Source organism: Lepisosteus oculatus, chromosome 2 (genome assembly GCF_040954835.1).
Source record: "Lepisosteus oculatus isolate fLepOcu1 chromosome 2, fLepOcu1.hap2, whole genome shotgun sequence".
NCBI lineage: Eukaryota > Metazoa > Chordata > Actinopteri > Semionotiformes > Lepisosteidae > Lepisosteus > Lepisosteus oculatus.
This window is the reverse complement of record NC_090697.1, coordinates 77,945,194-77,971,286: the sequence shown is the minus strand read 5'-3', so window position 1 is coordinate 77,971,286 and position 26,093 is coordinate 77,945,194. Positions and strand designations below refer to the sequence as shown.

The window sequence follows — 26,093 nt, the reverse complement described above, 5'->3', positions numbered from 1 at the left end:
TATAATTGCTGTTAAAATGTAATTGGGATTAATCATCTCTAAGTTCGTCTCTTTGTTGCTTTTCACCTTGAAGTGTGTTTCCCTCTGGTATCTTCTCTCTCTCTTTAATGTTATGATTGGTTTAGGTCCTAGTTTAGATCTCATTAGAATTATTTCAAGGCCATACACTACAGTATATGCTCCTCAGAAACAACAAACACTGCAGACTTATACAGCTCCACTAATTAGTCCACTCAGCATGTCCACTCCGGGGCCACCCTGGGTGCTCCTTTGCAAAACAGAGATTCTATCGTAGTAATTAACATCTTCATTATATCTAGTGCCTTTCATGACAGTGATAAATAGTTTATTTTAGATAGTTCATGCCAGATGATCTTGATACCCAAATCATATCTACTATTTATCGTAAAATAGTCAGTTGGCTGTTCGGCTTCAACCCCTATCAGTTCAAGAAACACAGAAAACTAAAATAATCAAAGAAAATCCAAGTTTAAAATGCTCTCAGTTAATCGGTGATGCCGACTACCGGCTATACATGAACTCGTGATTACGAAGCAATGGTTTTATTTTTAAGAGCATTTAAATCTTGAATTTCCTTTTATTATTTATTTTCAATTTTTTTATTTTATAACATAGAGCGGCATCGTTCGTACACCAGTGCGACGCATTTCTCAGTATAATATGTTATCATTAACACACCGCATGCAGTTCCACTCCTCCCCTTTAATCTCCCCTTTGCTGCCCTCCGACAGTAAACGCCATCGCTAGTTTCCGCTTCCAGGGCGAAGGGGTCGTGCGCTGAAGGGGAACATGGCCGCTCGGTTTCTGCGGATTTGGCCGACTTGGTCCCGGGTTCGGCTCGGCCCGGTGTCCGGGGCTCGCCTGGTGTCTCAGACTCGCTCCCCTGCCGCGGCCGAGTCCGCCACAGTGTCAGACCTGAAGCCGGCGGAGCACAAGGCTGTCAAATCCGCACCGGTCAGCATGTACGATAAGGTGAGTGTCGGACCCGGAGCAGCAGAACCGGGACAGACAGCGCAACACCAGCTGTAATCTGGTGAAGGTGCTCAGGCGCACTTATCAAGTGCAATATTTTCAGTGTTGTTTTAGTAAAGTGAACCATACACTTAAATATGTACGTTATTTTTCTCAAAAATGTAATGCTGTCATGTTGCAAGAAAAACAACACTTGTAAAGGTAATAGAAGTATAGTGTGCCGGAGGAGAGACGACGTTTAGATGACCCGAAGGCTTTAATGTTGTGCGTGTGTTCGCCGCGAGGTGCAGTGGGCTTCTCTGAAAGTCTTCTGAAGTCTCACGGTCTTAAAAATTATACTTCTGTGTTAATGTTGTAAACAAACAGCGGGAAGCTAATCAATCAAATATGGATCATAATCTTTTATTTCCTAACCTGTCATTGTCTTGTTGATTATAATGGTATTAAGAATTATCACCCCGATAATAAGATGGTCAGGCTGGGCTTCTAAAGTCACCTGTAGATTTGCCGAGTTGCATGACTCTAGATTTATCTTAATGTTGTTATCTTGTATTGTGCTACTGGAGAGGTCGGCGCTCTGGTTCCTGTGTGCTACACAGGCTCTGGTGCTGGTGCTGGGGTTCGAGTGTCCGGGAGTTCAGGGTGTCAGCAGACAGGGTTCTCTCCTGAGCCTGTGTGTCTGAACCCGGCACCCAGCACCCACCTGCCGACAGCAGGATCGCTCTGAAAGCCAGACATCGGTCAGCTGTAGTGATGAAGCTTGTGTTGAGCACTGTGAAGTGTTCAGCGGCTGGTTGCTCGGACCGCTGTGGCGCGCCAGAGGTTCAGGAATGCTCACTCACGCTCCACCACCCTCTTCCTCCTCCGGACAGAACAAGGACTACCATGGCTTTCACAGCGACCCGCACGTCGACAAGTGGAACATGAGGGCCGCCTTCTTCTTCGGCATCTCCGTGGCCATCGTCATCGGCAGCGCCTTCATACACTACCTGCCCGATCACGGGTGAGATCTGCACGCAGGGGCTGTGGAGGCGGACGTGTGCTGTGTGTAGCCCTGCGGTGAGGGACTGTGTGTGGGGACGCTGCGGCTGTGCTTGGTGACTGGTGCTGTGTGTGATTGGACTTCAACTGGGGACCGGAGCCCCTGGAGACCCCACCTCGCTGCGGGGGGCCTAGTGCCCTGACTTAAACTGCTGACCTCTGACTCTCTCTCCTTGCTCAGGATGAGGCTGTGGGCTCGGCGGGAGGCGGAACGGGTGATCAAGCAGAGGGAGGCACAGGGGCTCCCCGTTATGGATGAGTACTACTATGACCCCAGCAAGATTGTACTGCCCCCAGTGGAGGAGGAGGATTAACTGCAGCCCTGGAGATTGGCACTGAAGCTTCATGGGACATTTGGATGTTAAGAGTATGTTTAATTATTCTCTTGGATTCCTGTATAATAATAAAAAAATTAAACATCCCCACTTTTCATGTCTTGAATAATAAAGAGTGCTCTAAAGCAACATGTTGGCTTTTTGTTCCTATAAGAACTCAAGCCAAACCAACTCCTGCTGTAGTTTTCATTCCGTTTCACCCAACAAGGAGAGCATTAGAATTGCAAAGGAACAAGTAAAAGGTTTATTCCAGAGGCACAAGCAATAGGTTTATTCCATGCTGAAAAGAGTAGAAAGAAAACAATGTTTTGGCTGTGGAGCCTTCTTTGGGTGTGAGCTGAAGCATTTACTTCTCTTTTCAGCAGGGAATAAACCTTTTACTTGTTCCTTCTCAGCCTGCGCATACTGACGCAGCTCCCCACCTGAGCATTAGAGCTGCTTTCCTGCCTCCAGGGTCAAGCAGAGTGAGGAGGTCAGACCCCTATAAGCAACATGATTTCTCTAAAAGATTTGTCATTTCACTCAGTAGGCCTCTGCATCAACACAGAAAAGCTGCAAATTCTTAAAATGTTTATTTGAAGGTCATGTATTTAATAATAACAGCTGAAGTAAAACAGATATGAAGTGAGCTGAGCCTCCTGTTTCCCTGTTCCTGTGATCCTGGCGGAGTCCTGGGGCCTGCGGGGTCCTCTTGGCTTCAGTGCTGTGGAGTGAAACCCGTCATTCAGTTCAACTCTAATTGAACAGCTTAGCATAAACATATTTATCCCAACTCCTACAAAAATGCAGATTTGTTTATTGTGTGTGTGAGGGGTGAAGGGAAATCCCAGGAAAGGAAGGGATCAGGATTAAATCCATGCACAACGAAGTCAGTTTCCATCAGTCACTACAAGTGAACTTCTGAAGCAACTAACTTTTGTCCAGACCTTTTCATTTGAACCTCTCCATCAGTTGGTCTGTTGTACACTATAATTAACTTCTCTTCTGCATGTCTGCATCACATTCTCTCACAAACTTTGAATCAACACTAGAGTGATACACAACACTGATTGATCGTGGTCAGTTATAAATGAGGACAATAATAATAAAGTCATGGAACACATGTGTAAACAGAGTGAAAGAGCTCTTTTGACCCTCAGTACGTACCTATCTGGCACCATACAGCTGGCAGGTAGGATCAGTGTAGGACAGTGCGGTGTATTAGAAGAGCCCCATGTTCAGCAGCCTGGCACCAGAGAGACGAGAAACAGTCCTGATTCCTCCACTGCCCTGGACACACCTCCAGTCTCCCCCTGGGACAGTCCCTGGACACACCTATGGTCTCTCTCTGCCCTCGGACAGTACCTGGACACACCCCTGGTCACACCCTGGGACAGTCCCCCTGGACACACCTCCAGTCTCTCCCTGGGACAGTCCCCCTGGACACACCTCTGGTCACACCCTGGGACAGTCCCACTGGACAGACCTCCAGTCTCTCCCTGGGACAGCCCCCCTGGACACACCTTTGGTCTCTCCCTGGGACAGTCCCTCTGGACACACCTCTGGTCTCTCCCTAGGACAGTCCCTCTTGACACACCTCTGGTCACACCCTGGGACAGTCCCACTGGACACACCTCCGATCTCTCCCTGGGACAGTCCCTCTGGACACACCTCTGATCTCTCCCTGGGACAGTCCCTCTGGACACACCTCTGGTCACTCCCCCCAGACAGTCCTTACTTGCAACCTTGGTGTCTCCTGGTTTTCATCTTTACTGAAACACGCTTTTCCTCAAATAATTTTCAGAGCTAAAAAACTGCAGATTTCAAGTTAGGTTTTGTTTTGTTTCTTTCCTGCTTAACATGGGAGGACAGGAGCTCAGTGATAATTGAAATTGACTGTGACCCAAGTTTGTATAGGAAATAACTAATTTGGATACAATTTTCTCAAATAGTTAAGAAACTGAAGAGTAATTAGAGTCTGTATTAAAATTAATTTAATTTTAATATTTGCTAATTCTAAGTGCAAAACAAGAGAACAGAATAATTATGAATGAGAGGAGTTATTCTGCCCATCTAGCCTCTTTGGCTGTTTGTAGTCAATAGATCCCAGGATCTCATCCAGCTGTGTCTTTAGATCAGATCAGATCACTTTATTAGACATATACAATTTCTTGTATTAGGAATTTGAATTTGATCCAGCTGATGGAGTAAGCATTCTAATACACTTGTTGTATATGGAAAATAAAGAAATCTTGAATTTGTCTTTTCACAAAGCCCAACTTGCTCTCCATGAGACAGAGACAGGGAGAAAAGCTTGGGGACAGAGCACGGGGTCAGCCATTTATACAGGACCCCTGGAGCAATTGGGGTTCAGGGCCTTGCTCAGGGAGTAGGATTCCTCTGCCGGCCACGCGATTTGAACCGTCACCCTTATAGCACAGGCGCAGATCCTTAGCCAATGAGCCACCACTCAGCCCAAAAACTGCTCATCCGATTTAGCTGCAGTTCAGATTCCACCAAGGTTTGAACTTGGATTGCTGGATTCAGAGTCTAGAGTGCTATTCATTACACCACAGAACCGATGGGTTAGCAGGTTACCAGGGTATTGGCTCCAACAACATGTCTGGGCAGCTTGTTTCACACCCTCACCACCCTTTGTGTACAGATCACCTAGTGGCCATTTCCCAAGTTGTTTTTTTATCAGGACTTGGTAATGGTGTCATGGTATTGTATTTTAACTGAAAGTATATCAGACTCAGTCATGTCTATATTTGACATGACAAATCGAAGAAGCTTTGTGGATAATTGAAAATATGATTTTCCTGTTGTAGAATTAGGAAAAGTGCCAATGAAATGCCGTATAAACATGGTTTAATATCGCTGCCAGCAGCACGCAATGACAGCCGGCTCACCGTCTCCCTTTTCTCTCGCCGAGACTCGCTGGACTCGGGTTCCGCCTTTTTCGCCCTCTTCCATTGGCCGCATAGAACTGCCAGTATAGTCAACATTCGTCCCTGATTGGATCGTCGGATCGCTTTGCCGTCACACCTTTCGTCACTACAAAAAAGCAGAAAGGTGACCAAACACGCTTTGCGATTGGCTGCTTGGGCGCAAATCCAGAAACCTGCGTGTGCGATTGGTGGAGCGCGGCGCCGGTAGGCGGGTAGCTCGGCGTGGCAGGGACGAAGGGGGCGGAGCGTGAGAGTCGGACAGGAAAAGAAAAAGGAAAGAGGAGAGTCAGAGACCGACAACAAACGGTAAAGTCTTTTTATTTTAACATGTTTAACTTGTTCAGAAGGGCGCACGCCGGGTCACGGTGGTGTCTAGTATCGATGTGCGTCCGATTTTGAAAGAATATATAAGGAGGGGTTATCCAGTTCCTTGAGAAGCCCACAACAACAATAAAGACTCCGAGTTCGAGGAAAAAGAAAGTTGGATCGCGGAATGCGTGCTCCCCGGCCGGCTGTGCGGGCTCCTGCTCTCCGCGGGCCGTGAGCTGGCGGCCAGTAACCCAGCGCAGTCTGCGGGAAGGGCGGGCTGGCTGTGCGCTGCCGGGCGGGGGCCCAGCCGCGGGCCGGGCTGCGGGGCGCTGGGCCGGGGAGGGCTCCGCTCTGGGGCTGCGCCGCGAACACAGATGCCGAGTCGCGGCTCGGTCCGCGGGGGGGGGAGACTGTACCTCAGCCCGCAGCCGCCCTGAAGGGTTTCCGTCGAACCAGCGTCTCTGCCGGCGGAGGCGGTTTGGGCGGGGCGGCGCGTGCTCGGCGCTCGCGGGACCCCGGGCTCAGATCGCCCCGGGGGGGGGACAGGGGGGCGGGCGGCGGGGGGGCGTTAATACAGGACACGGAGCAGCTCTCGGGCTTAATACGATTACGCGATCGAGGGAGTTTTTTTTTCTCTGTAAGCTGGGAAGGATTCACCTTCCGGTCAGGCCCCACTTCCGCATCTGCACTTCCGGCTCCAGCCGGCCGGGTGTCTGCGCTCAAGAGCTCCGCCAGCTCCTGCCTCCGTGTGTGAGACACACACACACACTCTACCCTGGTATTGTTGCGTGAAGGTGACCAGCACGCTGTTCCAACACAAGACCTTCGTCACGCGTATTCCCTTCCCTCTGATCCTTTAAGATCGTGTGTACTTTAATAATAGCTGATGCAGTTCTCAATTATTTTCAGTGTCCATAAAGAATAGCTACAGTTATTGATTTTAGACAGTTTGGTCTTTCAAATCACAACTGTGTGTATTGTGTGCTTCCATTCTCCAGTTCAGGAGAAGTTCAGATGTTTTAACCTGTCCCTGTACTGATCTTGCAGTATTTAACACTGCTGACCTTTAATCCTAATAATTGTCACTCCAAACTTTTTTTTCTGAGGACAAAAGAGGAGCAGGAAGCTCAGAACAGGCCAGTTTTGATAAAAAACTCAGAAAAGATCTCATCCACAATAGGAACAAATTTAACAATGGGCGTGTTGTTTCACATGTTTATACGTTACCTGCTCAAAGCATAAGGAATAAAATGTAAGACCTCAAGTTTAATAGGGAACTATGGCTTTCTGAAAGTAACTGAAACTAAGGGAATGATAGTAATAATAATAATTGTTACACTTATATAGTGCTTTTCTGGACACTCCACTCAAAGCGCTTTACAGTTAATGGGGACTCCCCTCCACCACCACCACCAGTGTGCAGCCCCACCTGGATGATGCGACGGCAGCCATAGTGCGCCAGAACCCTCACCCTCCTCTCAGTGGGGAGGAGAGCAGAGTAATGAAGCCAGTTCAAAGATGGGGATTATTAGGAGGCCATGATTGGTGAGGGCCGATGGGAAATTTGTCCAGGACACCGGGGTTACACCCCTACTCTTTTCGAGAAACGGCCTGATCAATGAGAGTCAGGACCTTGTTTTTTTACGTCTCATCCGAAGGACGGCGCCTGTTTACGGTATAGTGTCACTATACTGGGGCATTAGGACCCACGTGGACTGCAGGGTGAGCGCCCCCTGCTGGCCCCACTAACAGCTCTTCCAACAGCAACCTTTCCCAGGAGGTCTCTCATCCAGGTACTGACCAGGCTCACACCTGCTTAGCTTCAGTGGGTTGCCAGTTGTGAGTTGCAGGGTGATATGGCTGCTGGCAAAGGAAGATGATCACGGCAAATATAAAATTAAAGGATACCTTTGTTTAGAAAGGTGGGTTATAGTCTCGCCCTCTACCCCTTCAGTATGAAAAATCTCAGGCTACAGAACAGATACGAGAGGGAACAGGGAGGGTGGGCTAAACGGGGAATTAGAAACGCTAGGGGCTAAACAACAGGCATGGACCATAGAGCGCTGTTTTCTACTCGTGGGTCAGGACAGGTCCGCAGTGTTGTGAGTTACCCCCTTCTCATGCAGAGAGCTGATGGGTTTCTGCCAGTGCAGAAGGAGCTGTTTTTGTGCGATTGCTGTCTGTTGGCATTAAAGGTGTAACGTTCTGACAGCGGAACTGCGTCCGGAGCAGCGTGAGGGGTGGGACTGTGCCGTGTGTTTCCCGGTGTGAGAGTGTGGTGCTGTGTCAGGCACGGGGGCGACTGCAGTCAGCCCCTGCTGTGCAACGCACGAGCAAGTCCAGTCAACAGTGGGGCTGGCGTGCGATGGCGAGAGTAAGAGGAACAAGTGCACAGCTCATGAATGTGAGGTCAAGCGAAGAGGAGAGGCTGGGCCAGCCCATGTTGCAGCGATGAATGAATTGGACGTCTTGCAGAGTAAAGGCCTGTTTTCCTGCTGTTTGTGTTGTAAATTCTGGTAACTGTATCGGCTGACATCAGTAGAAATGTTTTTCATCTTCAAGCCCTCCTAGTGTATTATGGAGCATGTCTTATTCTGTTCTTTTTAACTGAGATACAGCAGATGATTATTACAACTAAATAATGGTGAACCTGTCATTCCAATTCTCATAGAAGTATTTGTGTTAATTTCTCAGTAAAGTGTGCCTTTGTAACTTTTGTCCTTTTCTCAGGATCCCTTACTAACATCTAAGAATGTTAAGATTGTTTTGAAAATCCTAATCACCATATTTATTGTAACATCCACAGCAATTCATTGTGTTGGCGGTTAAACACTGATATTACCAGGAGAAGCTGCTTGTAATCAGGAAATGTAGAAAAGGTGACCGTGTACTGGGAGAATTGTTTCATTATTTTCTCCTCAGCCCGGTTTGTAAAGGCCAGCATACTTGGGAAGATGCTCTTATTGATCTACTCTTTAGAGACAGCCAAAGCACTATTAAGGGAATAAACCTGATGGAACCATTGGGAGCTGAGACCACAACATAGAAAATTTTCCTTTATTCTTTAATAAAGGTCAGGAACACGCCAGGTATTTCTACAGGAACAGGTCAGGAAAACGCCAGGTATTTCTACAGGAACAGGTCAGGAACACGCCAGGTATTCCTACACGAACAGGTCTGTAAAGCCCTTTTTGTTGCTGATGGAGCTCCATCAGTATTTGGTCATTGCTGCAGGTAGTTACATCGCTGTGCTCATTTGACACAGAGGCACCCCAGGGGCTAAGTGGCTCACAGCAAATCACTGAAGCCAAATGACTTTTTCCAGGTCGGTTTTAAGGAAAAGAGGAGTGTTTTTCAATAATTAATCAAAAAAAGGACAATGTGGAATCCAGGAAATTATAGGCCAAGCATTCATACTTCTGTTAACAGGAGAGTCCTAGGAACAACAGTCAAATTAGAAGAGTGCTCAGTAAGAAGTGGCACTTGAAGAGGCGGCCGTTGTGGATTTAGAAGGTGAAGGCCTGAAGTTCTTTGAATAAATAGACAGATAATAACCATAAAACATCAAATATCCTGTCTTTGAGTTTCAATCTAAAAGTTGTAGGCGTCAAAGGTAAAGTAAGCACATGGATCAGAATGTGGTTAACAGGAAACAGCACATCATCTCCAGGGCGTACGATCTGGAGGGGTGTAGATATGGTCAGCTCAGCAGTCCCACTTGTAAACTACAGAGGAATTCTTTTAGGACCAAGGGCGTGAACTGTTTCTTTACACAGAGAGAACTGGGGAACTAGGATCGTCTTTTCAGTCAGATGTTTCGGGCCCAAACTCTGAATACTCTTTAGAATCAGCTTGATGAAATGTTAGTTTCACTCAGCTATTAAACACCCAAATGTGCAGGATGTGATAACTGTTCTTGTTCTGTTTGCAATTTTTCTTACACTCTAAAAATGTCTGTACGACCACATTTCATATGCCTGAGTCAGCATTTTTGAAGAAAGCCTCTCTTTGTGAATTATATTCCTTGTCCCTTGAAGTAGAAGCTACTTCTTGGAGTTTCTGCTCCAAGTAAGACAACAGCTACTGTGTCTGACCTCTGCTGTACGTCGGTAAATCTGGAAGCTGTGTGAGTCTCTACATATACATTTCAGTTGCTGTGCTTGTCCAGTTTGCCATAAAAAATGCAGAGTAAAGTTTTCAGTCAAACCATTGACTACATAGTTACATAATCCATATTTCTTACCTTGATCTTAAAATGAAAATCTTGTCAAATTAAATTAAATAATGGAATTAAATAATTGGGGTTGTTTGGCTACATTATATCGAGCTGTATTGAGAAGCCCAGCTGGTACAAGTTTAGCTAGTGATGTAACCTTGAACAGTGGATCCAGTGACAGGAAGTTACAAAGCACTTTTCTATGAACAAAACTGTTTATAATTGAATGTCTCAGTTGCTCTAAAGGAAAGACCCTCACTCAAACCTACATCAGGGAGGAAGCAGAGGAGATGATAGATAAATATGGGTTTTTGGAGACTGTTCTAGATTGCAGGTTAAGTTTGGGGCAAATATTAATTCTGTTTTCCAAAAATGGCAAGAGGGTCTGTTTCTTAAGCAAAAATATTTTAAGGTTGATAATTCATTGTTGATCATGTTTCATCAGTCTTTTGTTGACTCTGCTTCAACGTTTACCCTCATCTGCTGGTTTTTGAATTTGAATCTGGGGAGTAAGAACAAGCTGGGGAGTCTTGTCAAACTGTGTCAGAAAGTCAATGGTGCTGATCTAGACCCTGTCCCAGGTCTACCAGTTAGCAGTTGTGTGTAAAACATCTCCCGTCCTAGAGGACCCTTCACACATTTTGTTAATGAATTCCAATTACCCCCATCAGAACACCGATTTCCCCATTTAAAACCTGAGAGGTATAATTTTGCATTTATACCTCTGGCAATAAACATGCTTAACAAATGATTCTCTTGATCGTGGATATGTGTATTTTTATCTTTATGTTGTCTGCTGCTGTAAGACAAATTGCCCCTTGGGGATATTAAAGACTCTCTTTGTAATTTGTTAAGTTGTAAGTTGTTTCTCAAAGTGAAAGTTCCATTGGCTTCCTTTTTGCATTGTACAAACACACTCGGTTCTCTTGCAGTATGCCTGCGAGTACGTTTGCTTGAGAAACGTTCTCCAGCCAGGAGGCTGTTTGCATTGCATTGTGCTTTATTCTGTTTGCGTCACATAACCACAGAAAACACTGAACGAGCCAGAAGGGCGCTGGCCTTCAGTGGCAACCTGTCACTGCAGAGGAGACGCTCAGTGACAGCTGGGGCACAATAACTGCACCCGAGCAGTAATACCAGACAAATGTCATGGTGCAAGTGTGTTATCACTGAATCATTTGTAGGAAAACTAAACACTGAAATATCCCAGGGCTTTACTGAACATTTATTGGTAAGGCAAGCATGTTTTTATTAGATATTACAGTGAAAAAAATTTACAGTTACTGAACTAATTCATTTTAGTTTCACAATTACTCAAAAAATGTAAGACATCAAAAATGTTTTTAATCATCTAGGAAATGCTGCCTGCAAATGTCTCTCCTGTTAACATCTGTATAATGCGAACAGAATTCTTCACATTTGCTGCGGAGGTTCATCTGAAGTCAGATGGTATTTAGATGCCTTGATCAACAACTGTTCAACATCACTTACCAGTGATTCTGGAAATGTTCTACATTTTGCTCCTTAAAACTAAATTGTTATTATTCATCATTTCTTGTTGCTAATGTTAGCTCAAATCATATTGTGCTTTAAAAATAATGCAGTGTGAGTGGTGTGGCACTGGGCAGCCCCAGCTTCTGTCCATTAATAAGTTAGCCCACGATTTATTTTTGATGTAGTGCTGTGTGCGTGGCATTACAGTGTGAATGTTTATCTGGCTGTGAGTGTATTGAGCTTGCTGGGTGTGTTTTTGTATGTTCATACAGATTTTATCAGAGTCTAAAACTCAACTGCTTGAGTGGAAAACTGAAAGATGAGGAAAGTGTTTGTGGTGTCACTTTCATGGTTTGACATTGGTTGCTGATCATTAACAAGCAAGAGGGAGTGCGTTTGCTAGTGAAGGTGGTGTCATGGAAATATAACTATCAAGGAAGCCACAAGAGAGAGTTCTCACCTGAGTAAGGTCTTTATTTCAATATTGCAATATTGGGAGCCCTGCTGCCACTTCGCCAAGTGCAACCAGAGACTCAATTTGTTACAAGCAGTACAGGGTTTTTATAAGACGTTGCGCTGTAAAAAAGTTCAGCACTTGGTCCCTTCTAAAACTTCCCCTTTCTCTAAGAGAAAACAGATTACATCATAGAGCGAGAGAAGAAAACTAGATTTGTTATTCAAAGTTTATCAGTTACTTTCAGCTAATTCTAATGACCCAGACAGCATATATTGTTTTGGTACATTGTCTTCTAAACTAACCTAAACAGTGTACTTTGTTGACGAACTGTTTTCTAAAATTCTGCACGTACTGTAGCATAGCAGTTATATCCTTGAAATATTATCTAAAAGCACCAATATATTTTTTTGTAAAGCTCTCTACATTTTTAAGAATCAATTAACTCATTAGATTTCCACTACAATTCCCTCCTTTTTATTCTTGAAAATGATTAAAAGTTAGATTCTTCATATGGACTCCCAGGAGGCTCCCATACTTCAGATTCTTCCGTTTTTATCAGAACATACTGATGCGCAAACATATTAATTACCATATTTCAAAGCATTGGAATAATATATTTTGTACAGCAACACAAAAACAGAAATACAAGTATCACAGCTACTATAATCGGTGTTAGTAACTTAAAGAAAAACATTCCCCCTCATTATCAGTTTCATTCAGCCAGTTTGTATACAAAGAGGCTTCGCGTTTAGATTCTTCCTCTTTCTGGGCTTCTGGGTGACAGGCTTCCACATAAAAAGGAAAAAGGCTGTGCACATCAGTCCCAAGCATGTGATCCCCATCTATCCCTGTGGAGACATCACTCCTGCTCTTTGCTCAGTTCGTTTGTGACCTTTTTACAGTGGGAAGCATGAATTCAGGGCACCTGGCACGGCCCCCTCCACCTGAGCGAACACCACCTCTTTTTCCTGTCTTTCACCAGAATCCAGTCTACTTATTCACGCATTAGTTCTTACAGCACAGGTAAATCCCTGTGGGCTGGAGCCCAGCATTTTTCTTAGGGTTTTTTTTTTACAAGATTGGTCAACAGCTGGGTAATAACTCTTAGAAAAATCTACACATTGTTCCACTGCCTCAGCTGTGCCGTTTTGCAGAACAATTCTAGCTGAAGTTGTAAAATTTCTCTTTGGTCCGTTCCTGCAAAACATCTTATTATAAACAAACAAACCATAATAATAATGTGCATCTATGGGAATCACTCCCAAGGGTAACCCCCCTTAAAACTATATTGTTCTACCCATCAGGTTCTGCCACTAGATAGGAGAACCTTTCTCTACATTTTTTTTTTACCTTCATGATCCCTTCAGGGCGTACAATTAGCACAGAAGCAGCAGCTTTAGTCCACATGTTTTTCAAGCAGGATATTAACAGTATGATCATAACGAATAATACCAGACACACAAATATGTATTGAACCAGAGACCCTCTCCAGGTTCCTAGCACAGACTGTAGCCATGCACCAATGCCCCAAATATCTGGATTATAATTATGATATATATTTTTCTTCATCATAGATGTACTTTGCTAAGTTATTCATTTGCTAATAATTGTCTAGAATACAAGTACTGTTTAGTCTTTGCTCACCTAAACAGCTGTCTATCACCCTAATAGAGAATGGCCTAAAACTGTGATTATAGCGAGGAGCATACAGTTATTTCCATTTTAATATATCTGAGTTACACTCAGACTAAAAGCAGGGCTATTTACCCATGCCAATAAACCTAAATGGTCCGTGTGGGTCCTAATGCCCCGGTATAGTGATGGGGACACTATACTGTAAACAGGCGCCGTCCTTCGGATGAGACGTAAAACCGAGGTCCTGACTCTCTGTGGTCATTAAAAATCCCAGGGCGCTTCTCGAAAAGAGTAGGGGTGTAACCCCGGTGTCCTGGCCAAATTTCCAATTGGCCCTTACCAATCATGGCCTCCTAATAAATCCCCCTCTATGAATTGGCTACATTACTCTGCTCTCCTCCCCACTGATAGCTGATGTGTGGTGAGCGTTCTGGCGCACTATGGCTGCCGTCGCATCATCCAGGTGGATGCTACACATTGGTGGTGGTGGAGGGGAGTCCCCATTACCTGTAAAGCGCTTTGAGTGGAGTGTCCAGAAAAGCGCTATATAAGTGTAAGCAATTAATTAATTAAATAATCACCTCTATCAAAGGGGATTACTCCCATGAGCATCTTCTATAGCAATACAATCCCAACATGAGCTCTGATTATTATTTGTGGCTGACTGATAAAGTATTGATTCCATATCCCCATTTTATCAAAGTAAAACTCATTACACTTAACAGGTACACTGTCGCCCCCCCTCAGGAAGCTCAACAAACACAGAAACAGTTACAATATAATAATTAATGTTCACTCAGTCTCTGGTGCAGTGGTTCGGTGTCGGCGCAATGCGTAGATCCAGCGATCTCGTCCTGTCACTCAGATGGCAGAGTCGATAGTCAGTTGCACTTGATATGGTCCTTCCCAGCAGGGTTGAAACATCTGGCAGGGTATATCTTCCTCACCACACCCACTCGCCAGGTATCAGGTCGTGTCTTCCCTCTACTGGAGGTCTCCAAGTGTCCAGCACCTGTTCACCAGCCCCATGCACCACTTCAATTAACAACCTACAATACTACAATAGAGAATTAGCAAATTCAACAATCCATTAGCCAAATTCATCCCTCCAGGAAGTTTTGTTAATTGGCTTGTGATGATATCAAACAGGCTCTATTACACAGTTCTGTTTGATCCAGCCCGCATTCCATGGCGTTCCTTCAGTCTGATGTCTAGTTGATCTTTTAGAGTTCTGTTCCTTCATTCCACTGTTCCAGCAGACTGAGGGTGATCTCAGTCCATCTCACCCCGAATAATCCAGCCACAGCCTGTCCCTTGATCATAATACAAGCGGTAGGTCAGTGCCCACCGAGGGCTTATCTCCATCATCAAGTGTTTGGTAGACACAGAGGCAGTGACAGCAACCCACTGGGAAAACAGATTATAAGAGCCAAGGTTTCCCTTTACAAATGTAAATTGTAAACATTTGCTACTGCATGAAAGGTTCTCAGGAGCAGGCCTTTTGAGCTGTAGCACCTGCACCTGAACTGTAGTTGAGTTCCTTTGATAAGCATCACATTGAGATACCACATAAGTGGCTACTGCTTCAAACACGGTCCCCACCCAGGTGTCCGACAGAGTGCATTTGTCGAGCTATAAAGGGCATTAGGCTGTGAGGGCATGCAGAGCGTCCAGTGTGCTGGTAGCACCACACTCTTTTCTAACCATGTCCTTTTCTCTGCTTTAGAGGCCTCAGCCTGAATATCCTGTAGCTGTCCCCTTTTCACCAACAGAGGTCTCACAGGGGTCTCAGACTCCTGTTCTACAAGTACTGCTCACCTGACAGCTACATCTGCAAAGTTGTTCCCTCGAGTTACTGGAAACATTTCTTTATTATGTGATTTACACTTTACCACAGCTACTTCAGTCAGCAGCTGCAAAGCTTCTAACAGTTCAGAGACAAACCCAGCATTCTTAACTGGAGTCCCTGCCATGTTGGGGAAATCCCTATTCCTTCACTGCCATCCAAAATTGTGGCATACACCAAATGTATATATACAGTCTATATAAATTGCTACAATTTTCCATTTAGCATATTTACAAGTTTCAATTAAATCTTTTCATTCGGTCTGCTAGTTCTACACCAGATTATTCACAGTTTATACAGCCAGGCAGGTAGCCTGCACAACACATAAACACGGCCCCTTGGCCACCGCATCAAGGGGTCCTGAATAATAATAACCCATTTCTTTCACTTACATACAGATTACATACAGATGTTCCGTCTGAGGGAATCCTGTCCAGGGCCAGTGCCTGCAAGAAAGCTTGTTTCAAAACATCAAAAACGGTTTCTGCTGCAGGGGTCAAGGCAATTTTGTCTTTAGACTGCACTACCCCCCTTAAACCAATACGTCACTAGACAAGCTCGTTCTGAGAAGGCATTCACCCTGGCTTTATCATGTAGTTGGTTTTATACTCCTTTTTTTTCTTCTCAAGATCCAATACTTGGAGTAGCCCGGCCTTATGGATTCCCTCATTAGGTAAAACAATCACAATATCACATAACTCTATTGAGTTAGTTTACATAAATCCTATTTCATGCAGTAATTCCTTATAAAATGCTGCAGTCTGGGCCTAAAATAGGTCTGGGGTGTCCCCCACCCACATCAGTAGTTGAAACTGTACATCTTTACCCAAGCAGACTGTGACAGCTTATATTTGCTTTAAACACAACCCTTGCACTCCTTCTCCTGTAGCCTCCTGTTATCCGTTAGAAAACGTTATATCATATCTTTATGCTGTTTTAGTCTAAAAACAGGACAGCTGTGCTCCTGTGCCCCACAGTTACTGCACACTGTAAGATTATTTCACTTTTATTTAAATCCTGAGATAAATTTAGGAAGGCTACAGAGGGGTTTACTAGATTAAAACTGTTAGTTCACACACGGCTCTCGTTTCAGCTTCTGACAAGTTCTTTAATTGTGAAATCAAGCCTCTTTCTTACAATTTCTCCAAAAAACACATTTTTTTTAGTAACTGCACACCAGCTTATTAGTAGTTTTGTCTTTGAGGTTTTATATCTCGGTATAACATTAAAGTCGCACAATAATTTCGACAAACTGGCGGCTCCCTTTTCTCCTCCTTGGGAGTCTTTTTACCTCCCATTTGCAGCGCTCGCACTTCTGCATGCATGCTTCGCGAGTTATTAAATCACATCTGTCTCTGTTTGTAATATCAGGAAAGCATAGTTGCACATTCTTGGCAACATCAGGTTTTAACCCACTCAAGTAAATTTGTTTTATTACTGTGGAAGTATCTTTATTCACTTCCTTTTCATCGGCTAACCCCGAGTATACTATCCATAAAGCTATAAACCTTTCTGTAAAATCTGAAAACATCCTCACTTCCTTCTGCTGACATGCTGTTACTTTTCTCTAATCAGTTTTCGGTGGGAAATGCTCTTTCAAAAATCTCCACACTAATTCCCACCCTTCTCCCAGATTCTCTCTCAAGGCGTTCTATTTCTTCTTTTGCTTTCTCTTTTTCTACATATACAACTTCGTTTCGTTCAGCCATTGCTTTTAGCTTTTCCATCAGGGATTTTTCCGTCTCATCTATGATATTCTGTTGAATTCTCAAATATTCCTCTAAATATTTTTATCCAAAGGTTCATACACTTTTCTACATTCCTGTTCAGCCTAAATTCCGTCTGACAGTCAATATTTCTTTTAAGTTTCACTTTGGATTAATCAAACTTTTTTTCCCTTCACACCAAACCATTTTCATGTCTCCCACGTGCCCCGCGGAATCCCCCAGTCGAGACAAACTGACGAACTATCACAATTCGGGAACATGGACCAGGTTCGAAATCCTGGCTTTAAACACACAGTTGAATCGAGTTACCATTTTCGGCTCTTCTGCGAGTACAGTTCTACTGTAGTTACTACCTTCAGCCGTACTGCAGTCGTGTACCAGGATGCAACACCTGGATTTTTTCGCACGGGCAGGGCGAGATGCTATTCCTTCAGCAATCCCTCCTTTTCTACCCCACCTTCACAAAACAGGCATCTAAAACACATACACCATTAACTCATTTTTCTGTTGTACTCGCTTCAGCTTCAGGAAAACCCTGAACCCACCACAGCAACATGGAGAGGACAAGGGACTTTTTAGAAAAGAGGAGTCCTTACCTCTTTTTAGAAGCGGCCGCCTAACTTTTCCTCCCCATGTCCGTGTGGTTTAATTTAGATGGATACTTCTTCATCATTTGGGTCACGTATCCGCCAATCTGCCTCCTTTTTAGAGGACGTTATAAACCTTTAGGAACAATATGATCTAGCAACAAGGTTATGTCACTATAATTAGGCTTAAGACAATCAAGAACAAGGCGCTTGTCTTTCTTCTAAATTCTTTACGATCATAAGGAAAAGACTTAACTAATGCAAATAATTCACTAGGAGACCAATGTCAATGTACTGTACATATGCTGGAGTTCCTTCTGGACCTGAAAAAGTGCACATTGGTATTTCACAAACAAGTGGCTCCGGACCGCTTTCTAATTTCGGTGGAGACTTTTTCTTTTTAGTACGCATGGCCATGACTTTAGCTGCAGTTTGCTGTTCTTTAGTTTCAAGACTAGTCTTTTTTTTAAGCTTCCCATTATTTCTGTGATTCCTCTTTCCATTAAATAAGTTTTCCAATTCATTTTCTTTCATTTCTTCTCCTTCTCTTCTAAGTTTCCCCTTCTTCAGGAAACTTCTTTTTCCTAATTCAACTTTCCTCTGTCCATTCTGATTCACTTACAAAGATCCTTCATAGTTATGGGCCCCTAATTATCATATATAAATTATGTGCAAGTTCCCTTACACCTATTACCCTAGCTTTACAGTTCATGAACATAATTTTTTTCCCTAACCCAGGCTATAATTGTTTCTCCGAATTTGTCGTACATGTACTTTTGCTGGACTGCTCGGTCCCATTTTCGTCTTTGAATTTTAATTTCCCATTTTTACCGATCGGTGCCTTACTTTAGAACCTTATCACATTAACTACTCCGCAGAGCAAAAACCACACGTCTGTGTTAAGATAAGTTCTTTATATGAGTCCCAGACTCATCAAACCCGCGTGAGAACACCCCTGTGGCTCGCTTCTCAAACTATTAATTTTTAAGGATCACTTACTGACGTCAGACAGCTGCCAATTCTCCAGACGCGTCTCTGGAAGGATAAACAGTTTATCCTCCGAGGTTCGTCCAATTTGCTAAAATTGTCCGGGTCCGGATGGAGTTTCAGCAGCCGTTCGCGTTCAGGTTTGTGATCCCGGACGAGCCCCCAAACTGTCATGGAAATATAACTATCAAGGAAGCCACAAGAGAGAGTTCTCACCTGAGTAAGGTCTTTATTTCAATATTGCAATATTGGGAGCCCTGCTGCCACTTCGCCAAGTGCAACCAGAGACTCAATTTGTTACAAGCAGTACAGGGTTTTTATAAGACGTTGCGCTGTAAAAAAGTTCAGCACTTGGTCCCTTCTAAAACTTCCCCTTTCTCTAAGAGAAAACAGATTACATCATAGAGCGAGAGAAGAAAACTAGATTTGTTATTCAAAGTTTATCAGTTACTTTCAGCTAATTCTAATGACCCAGACAGCATATATTGTTTTGGTACATTGTCTTCTAAACTAACCTAAACAGTGTACTTTGTTGACGAACTGTTTTCTAAAATTCTGCACGTACTGTAGCATAGCAGTTATATCCTTGAAATATTATCTAAAAGCACCAATATATTTTTTTGTAAAGCTCTCTACATTTTTAAGAATCAATTAACTCATTAGATTTCCACTACAGTGGTCTGAGTTTGTTTGGTTGGAGCTAGATGCTGTTGCAGTAGCATTAGCATCAGGGGTTTCGTGTTATCGAACAGAACTGCACTTCAGTGTGCTGCAGATGTTTAAACCAGCCTTTTTGATGTTTCTGGGGTTCTGTGTGACTGTTTTCCTCTGAGGTTAGCAGTGCCCTTGCCAGTGTCCTGAACCCCTGCTTCTTTTTTGAAGATGGCTGCAATACGTAAGAAGTTGGTGATCGTGGGGGATGGAGCCTGTGGCAAGACCTGTCTTCTCATTGTCTTCAGTAAGGACCAGTTCCCTGAGGTCTACGTGCCTACTGTCTTTGAGAACTACGTAGCCGATATCGAGGTGGATGGCAAGCAGGTGAGTAACGGGTACCACCAGGCCCAGACCTCTTGTCTGCCGGCGGGAGCTCTGAACCGGGCCTCCTGCCTGCCAGCCGGAGCTGTGAACCGGGCCTCCTGCCTGCCAGCCGGAGCTGTGAACCGGGCCTCCCGCTTGCGGGCGGGAGCTCTGAACTGGGCCGCCAGGCCGCCAGCCGGAGCTCTGAACCGGCCTCCTGACCGCCAGCCGGAGCTCTGAACCGGGCCTCCTGCCTGCCGGCGGGAGCTCTGAACCGGGCCTCCTAGCCGCCGGCGGGAGCTCTGAACCGGGTCTCCTGGCCTCCTGTCTGCCAGGGGGAGCTCTGAACCGGGCCTCCTGGCCTCCTGTCTGCCAGGGGGAGCTCTGAACCGGGCCTCCTGGCCTCCTGGCCGCCGGCGGGAGCTCTGAACTGGACCTCCTTGGCCACCAGCGGGAGCTCTGAACCAGCCATCCACAACAGACCCCTAGAAACACAAAACATTATGATGTTCTTGAGATGCAGAAATGTAATTTAAGATTATGTTCCATAAGTTCCATGTTTCTAAAAGTGAGATAAAGAATTTTTCTCCACTACAACCAAGCGGTGTGTGTAGAAAGAGGGGGTTTTCAGTTGAATGGTGTTGCTGTTCTCACAGGTGGAGCTGGCACTGTGGGACACAGCTGGGCAAGAAGATTATGATCGTCTCAGGCCCCTGTCCTACCCTGACACTGATGTCATCCTCATGTGCTTTTCCATCGACAGCCCTGACAGCCTGGGTAAGTGAGGCCCTCCGTCTGCCTCAGAGCAGCAAGACGTCGCTCTCCCACTGCTGACCTGACGGAGCGTACAGAGAGCGGGGCTGTTAGCTCTGTCTCTGACATCTGAGATACAGAGCCAGTGTTAATATTCACTCTTGCTCATCAGTTTGAGTGGTTTCCACCCATCAGCTGACTGCCACTCGCAGAGCCTTTCTGACTAGATGGTCTGCAGGCTGGAGGTGATCGCTGCAGGGCCGTGCCCTGGCTGGACACTAGACCCTCGCAGGGCACGCTGGCACGCAGTGTCAATCTAGAGACACCAGCCACCCTACCCAGCATGCCTTAGGGAGGTGGAAACAAACTGGGGCACCTGGAGAAATCCCTTACAGGCCTGGGGAACATGGGAACTCCACACAGAAGCTCCAGTCCACAACCCCGATCCAAGCTGTGAGGCAGCAAGGCTGGGATTTCACAATAATATAATTTATTTAGCAGAACAGACAGTGTGCGGTCTCCTGCAGCTCTCTCCAGGATGAGTAGTTTACTGTTGAAAAATGGATTGAAGTACGTTGCATTTAAATACAAAACCATTAAATTAACAAAAAGTCAGGTACTTAACTGAACAGAACTGAGCACATTGCAGATTAAGTGAAATGCTATTTAGGTGTTTGAAGAATGTGAAAGCCCTAGATGGCGATTCCTTAAGGTGTTTTGGAATTACGGCCTGTGTTCTTTTTTAAACTTCTTCACATTGTGTCTGCCATAGTTTAGCATTGTAGGCTCCTGTCTAACTGTGACTATGCTGTCTGACAGAAAATATACCTGAGAAGTGGACTCCCGAGGTGAAGCACTTCTGCCCCAACGTGCCCATCATCCTCGTGGGCAACAAGAAGGACTTGCGCAACGACGAGCACACGCGCCGCGAGCTGGCCAAGATGAAGCAGGTACGCTGTGCGCCATAGCTGTCAGTGCGCAGGGCCTGTGAGGGGCAGAGCACCTGCTTTCTGACATAGGAGGAGAAGCCATGCTTCCCAGCTGCAGCTAAGCTGAAGAATGCTCCACAGCCGAAACGCTGTGTCTCTTTTCTTGTCCTTTCAGCGTGGAATAAACCTTTACCTGTTCCTCTACAACTTATATCTGTCACAATCAGACTGGCTTTCCCACACTCGCCTTACTCTTCAGACTACACTGTAGCAATGACATGCAGGGAGAAATAGCAGCACAGGAAACCTGTTCATAATAGCGTACTAAGTCCAAGTCCAAAGGTGAAATAACAGCAAACAAAATTAAAATCTGCAGGTGGTACCGCTGACTGAAGTTCCTCAGAGTCGGTGCCGTTTCATGTTATGTTACCAGTGTGTTTTGTATTTGCTGTCAGTGTTCAGAATTCAGAATCACTAGTGTTTGTCTGAATGTCGGTTCTAAGAAAGGAAATGACTGGTGAAAACCGAACGTTGAACTTGACGGTGAGCGGGAGAGGTCGCTCAGACAGGGGTGCTGATCAGTCTCTTCCCTTTACCACCTCCAGGAGCCAGTGAAGCCAGAGGAGGGCAGAGACATGGCGAACCGCATCAACGCGTTCGGCTATCTGGAGTGCTCAGCCAAGACAAAGGACGGGGTGCGGGAGGTGTTCGAGATGGCCACCAGGGCGGCGCTGCAGGCCAAGAAGCGCGGGAAGAAGAACGCCTGCCTTTTATTATAGAGGAGAGGAAAAAGTGAAGAGGGAGAAAGAAAACCAGGCCAAGGAAAATGTACCAGCAAGAACCCCCTTCTGCCCCCCAGCTTCCTCCTCCATCGCTGTCCTGCCCCACTCCAGGTATGAGCTCATGCCTCCGCATCCGATCCTGCTCTAGCGCCAAACCAGAGGATCGTCTCTCCAGGAACAGCCTCCCTCTCCCAGATGGACAGTTGCCTTGGCTGATGAGAGGGGCTCCCTCACAGGCAGGCTGGACACAGAAGCAGTGACTTGGTTTTCTTCAAAGGCTCGCCCTTAGTTTTAAACACTTGGCTTCAAAACAATTACATCTGCAGTGTTGTGTCATCGACAGAGAAAAGGTCCCCTGGAAACAAATGTCTATATAATGTTTTAAGTTTTGTTCCTCATGTCATCGTTTGTAGCCAAAATATTTCTGTGGCACTCATGGAAGTTGCTTACTGGGCTTTTCCTCAAAGCTGACGACATGTCAGCTGCGCTCCAAGATACAGTGTTCCTGTTGCTAACGCAGCTGTTACTCTGGATAGGTATGGGGAAGAGGGCATTGTTTGAATGCTGTCTCTAGCGGCGGACTGGGTGACGAATGTTGTGCGAAACTGACAGGTGACGTCCCTTGGCAGTGTTAGTGGCAGAGGATGCTGTATCTTGAGTTGTGGATAAGTGTTTAAATTAACATTTCGCCATAAGTCCTCAGTCTTTTTTTCATCTGCAGTGTGGGACTAGTATTGTTTCGGTCATTACTGCCAGGGGCCCGCAGTGTAGACTGGTGGATCTGCATGTGCTCCTTGTTTCTGCCCCACTGTGTCTGTAGCACTGAAGCTCCTTCCTCATGGCATCTTCCTGCTCCTGTCTGGTTCAATTCCACAAATCTGTCTCATAGAAGCAGAGATACTGTTTTAAGAGCTTCAGCCACATGTAAAAATGACGACTATAAAGGATTTTGAACATTAACAGATGGGTTGTTAATAAGACTGAGTTTGTGTTGTTTAAAACTGGGGGTAACCCCCCTCTCCTCTTACCCACTGCTTCCCCTCCAAGCTGGGCAGGGCCTGCAACCAGTGCAACATCCTGGCATGAGGTGCCTGTCTGGCAGCCTGGTGTGAAGAAGCATAGCAGCGTATTTTAAAAGGACTCTTCGCAAACATTCCTGCCACCTCTGTCCTCCTTCACCACCTGTAGACCACTGCAGCAAGTTGTGACCTGCCACTCTGTCAGGCTCCCTGTAGTCTGTAGCTTGTGAGCAGGCCCCACCCCTGGGTCTCGCCATACACAGTGGCCCCTCGCTGGAGCGCGCCGAGCTGGTGTGTCAGCGGTGTCCGGAGGATCCTTCCTCACCATCTGTTCCATTGAATCGCCCCTCGGAGTCGTTCAAGTCAGTCTGAGCCACTGTCCCTGTAACCCCGGTGGGTTTGTGTTCTTGCTAATCCTTTGAAAGGGTCCCAGGATTGCATCTGGGATTTGAAAAGAGGGTTGAAAAAGGAAATAAGCTGGCGATTTTAATTCACGATTTAAACCCTGCCACAAAAAGATAAATGACACTGGACTCAGTCTGTAGCCCTGGGGTCACCCTCATTTCCTCCCAGAATATTGACAGTGATAGCTCTGTGTGAAAGGGCTGGGGGAGAGGGTTAATTGTTTGAGAATAGCAAATGATATGGGAATCTTGATAAAATCAGCCATGTGAACAGCGAAGGAAATAGGATCCCACTTGATAAACAGTAAAGGGGGCTGCATTGTCAGACTACAGAGGGTAATCCTGATGGAGATTCCAGTCTGGACAGTCTGGAGAGCTGGAAGACTGTGTCACACATTTGAGTTAAGTGTTGTGACTTGAATGACCTGTTTTACACATATTGTAAGACTTCTACCTAATGGGTGACTAGATATCCCTGCAGCAGTGGGTGAAAAACTGCGTACAGGTCCACAGTGCACAATGCATGAGCTTTTCAGCATGAAAGGAGGTGAGAGGGTTTTTCAACTGCCCATATCTATCTATATATATATATGCATACAATATTACATATATATGTAATATTCTAGATTTTGGCTTTTTCCTTTTGGGACTGGATAAGATGTATTCACACCTGGTTTTGTTTTGCTTAGCCTACTTTCCTTTAAGGCCTTTGTGCTGACTGATGACGAGTTTCTGAGTACTGGTGAAAGCCAACACAGAACTTGGCAAATGTGCAGTTCAAACCCATCAGGATTGCAGTCGGCCTTTGTTAAGGAGTCTTTAAGGATTTCCAAAGAGGGGGGTTGACCTGCACATTTGCTCAGCGTCCTCCATTCGAAAATAAATGTCCTGTGTCCAAGTGATGGAGTCCACAGGGATGGAAGGTTAACTGAAAAATGCGGTGCTGAAACTTCTCACTGCGTTTCTTTGGGAATATGAAAACCTACCTAATTTATAAAGTCTGAAGTAAGTCAAGGTTTTTTAAACCGGTCCTGGTCACATTTTCCTGTCTGTGCTGGCCCAGGGGACGTGAAGGGGGCAAGTGTTCAGCTTCCTCTAGCTCTCACACGTACAAACCCTGCGCCTCCTTCCTTTTTTTCTGCTCTTGTACTGTATATTTAACCCTGTGTGGAATTCTACTGGCTTGTACTGTATCAGTAATACCCTCTTGCAATTCTAGAATCTTACCTTAAAAATGTAAAAAAGGAAAAACTAAATATTATATTAAAAGTACTTCTTTTTAAAATAAAGTCACGAGAGAAAAAGAATCTGCCGCATATAACTTTACCTTTTGTACAAATGCATCTTGGAATTTCCTCAGTCTGCTTTTAAAACTACTTTAAATAAAAATTGTTTTTAGGGTACTGAGTTTGTGCAGTGTCCTCTTTGATGCGCACTTGGACAGGGGCAGAAGACTGATCACAGTTATGGTCATGTCCTCCAGCAGCTCAAACACAGTTGCTCATGCTTGCACACACAGAGCTGAGATACACACTTGTTCAGTGACGCACGCCACGTGCATAAAGCTCAGATACACGCTTGTTCAGGGATGCACACTGCGTGTACAGAGCCGAGATACACGCTTGTTCAGGGATGCACACTACGTATACAGAGCCGAGATACACGCTTGTTCAGGGATGCACATTGCGTGTACAGAGCTCAGATACACGCTTGTACAGGGCGGCTGTTCCTTCACAGGCAATCACGCATCTGCGCAAATCATCCAAAGGTGTTTTTGCTTTAAAAAAATTTAAGCAAACAGTATGTCCAATTAAAATCAAGAGAACTGTAATCATTGTTTTTTTTTCTAATTATCCAAAAGGTTTGCTTTATTAACAAATTTGTGTATTTTGTCTTTAATAGAAGGAAAACGTCAGCCAATGACTCTGCACAGAGAACAAAGTGTTGCAATTTGGCTCTAGAATGGTCAGACACGTTGCCAAACCAAACTGGTATAGAATTCCCTCAGTAATAACTCCATAACCCTGAATGAGAATGGCCCAGGAAACATTGAGACATTTTTCAGTTGACACAGGAAATACAATCTCTGGTGCACTTCCATTGTGATGCTCAAAACATATGTATCCCATTTGAGGATGTTAGCAATAGTACTGCTAGAATATTGAAAGACACCACATGTTGAAGACATTCAATCATTGCAGTGATTTCTAATTCCCTCACTGCTGGTGCAGAACAGCTGCTGGGTGTCGCCAAGGTGGGGATTCACTTGAGTGGCGAGTTAAGTGAGTCCACTAAATATGTGTAAAAATTAAATCTTCTGGGGGTTTGGGTTCCAGGAACAGGTTTTAGTTATTTTCAGTTTGGAAACCACATCAAACATAAAAACAACGAAGTGCCATTCGGGGATCTATAACAAAGTTCTCCTTTAATTCACAGTCTACTATTATCATTCTTACAAGATGTAATCCTGTAGAACTCCACTCTTCAAACAAAACAGCTCCCTACACACACCACGAACCTTTGTGCTTCGCATATCCCCCCTCTTAAGAACCGCCCCTGTTGCTGCATTAAATACCAAACCTTAATTAAATAACTTGCTTCTTAAATGAACACTACAAATCCCAGTCCTACA

General features: G+C 45.0%; 2 protein-coding genes across 3 annotated transcripts; both read left to right on the top strand.

Annotated features, from left to right (window-relative positions):
- Window positions 1-769: 769 nt before the first annotated feature.
- On the top strand, window positions 770-2,455 carry ndufb11 (NADH:ubiquinone oxidoreductase subunit B11). The gene is made up of 3 exons (XM_006625274.3): window positions 770-993; window positions 1,866-1,996; window positions 2,216-2,455. Exons 1-3 carry the CDS (start codon window positions 811-813, stop codon window positions 2,346-2,348), a joined length of 447 nt encoding a protein of 148 aa, XP_006625337.1. The 5' UTR covers window positions 770-810; the 3' UTR covers window positions 2,349-2,455.
- A 3,042-nt stretch (window positions 2,456-5,497) lies between these two features.
- Window positions 5,498-24,864, top strand: rhoac (ras homolog gene family, member Ac). Of its 2 annotated transcripts, XM_015355351.2 has the most exons (6): window positions 5,527-5,605; window positions 8,682-8,783; window positions 19,440-19,595; window positions 20,231-20,351; window positions 21,147-21,277; window positions 21,862-24,864. In XM_015355351.2, the coding sequence occupies exons 3-6, from the start codon at window positions 19,440-19,442 to the stop codon at window positions 22,033-22,035; spliced, it is 582 nt and encodes a 193-aa protein (XP_015210837.1). In that variant the 5' UTR covers window positions 5,527-5,605; window positions 8,682-8,783; the 3' UTR covers window positions 22,036-24,864. The 2 variants fall into 2 exon arrangements, with proteins under 2 accessions (XP_069041345.1, XP_015210837.1); XM_069185244.1 differs by lacking the exon at window positions 8,682-8,783 and having other exon boundaries at window positions 5,498-5,605.
- Window positions 24,865-26,093: the final 1,229 nt, after the last annotated feature.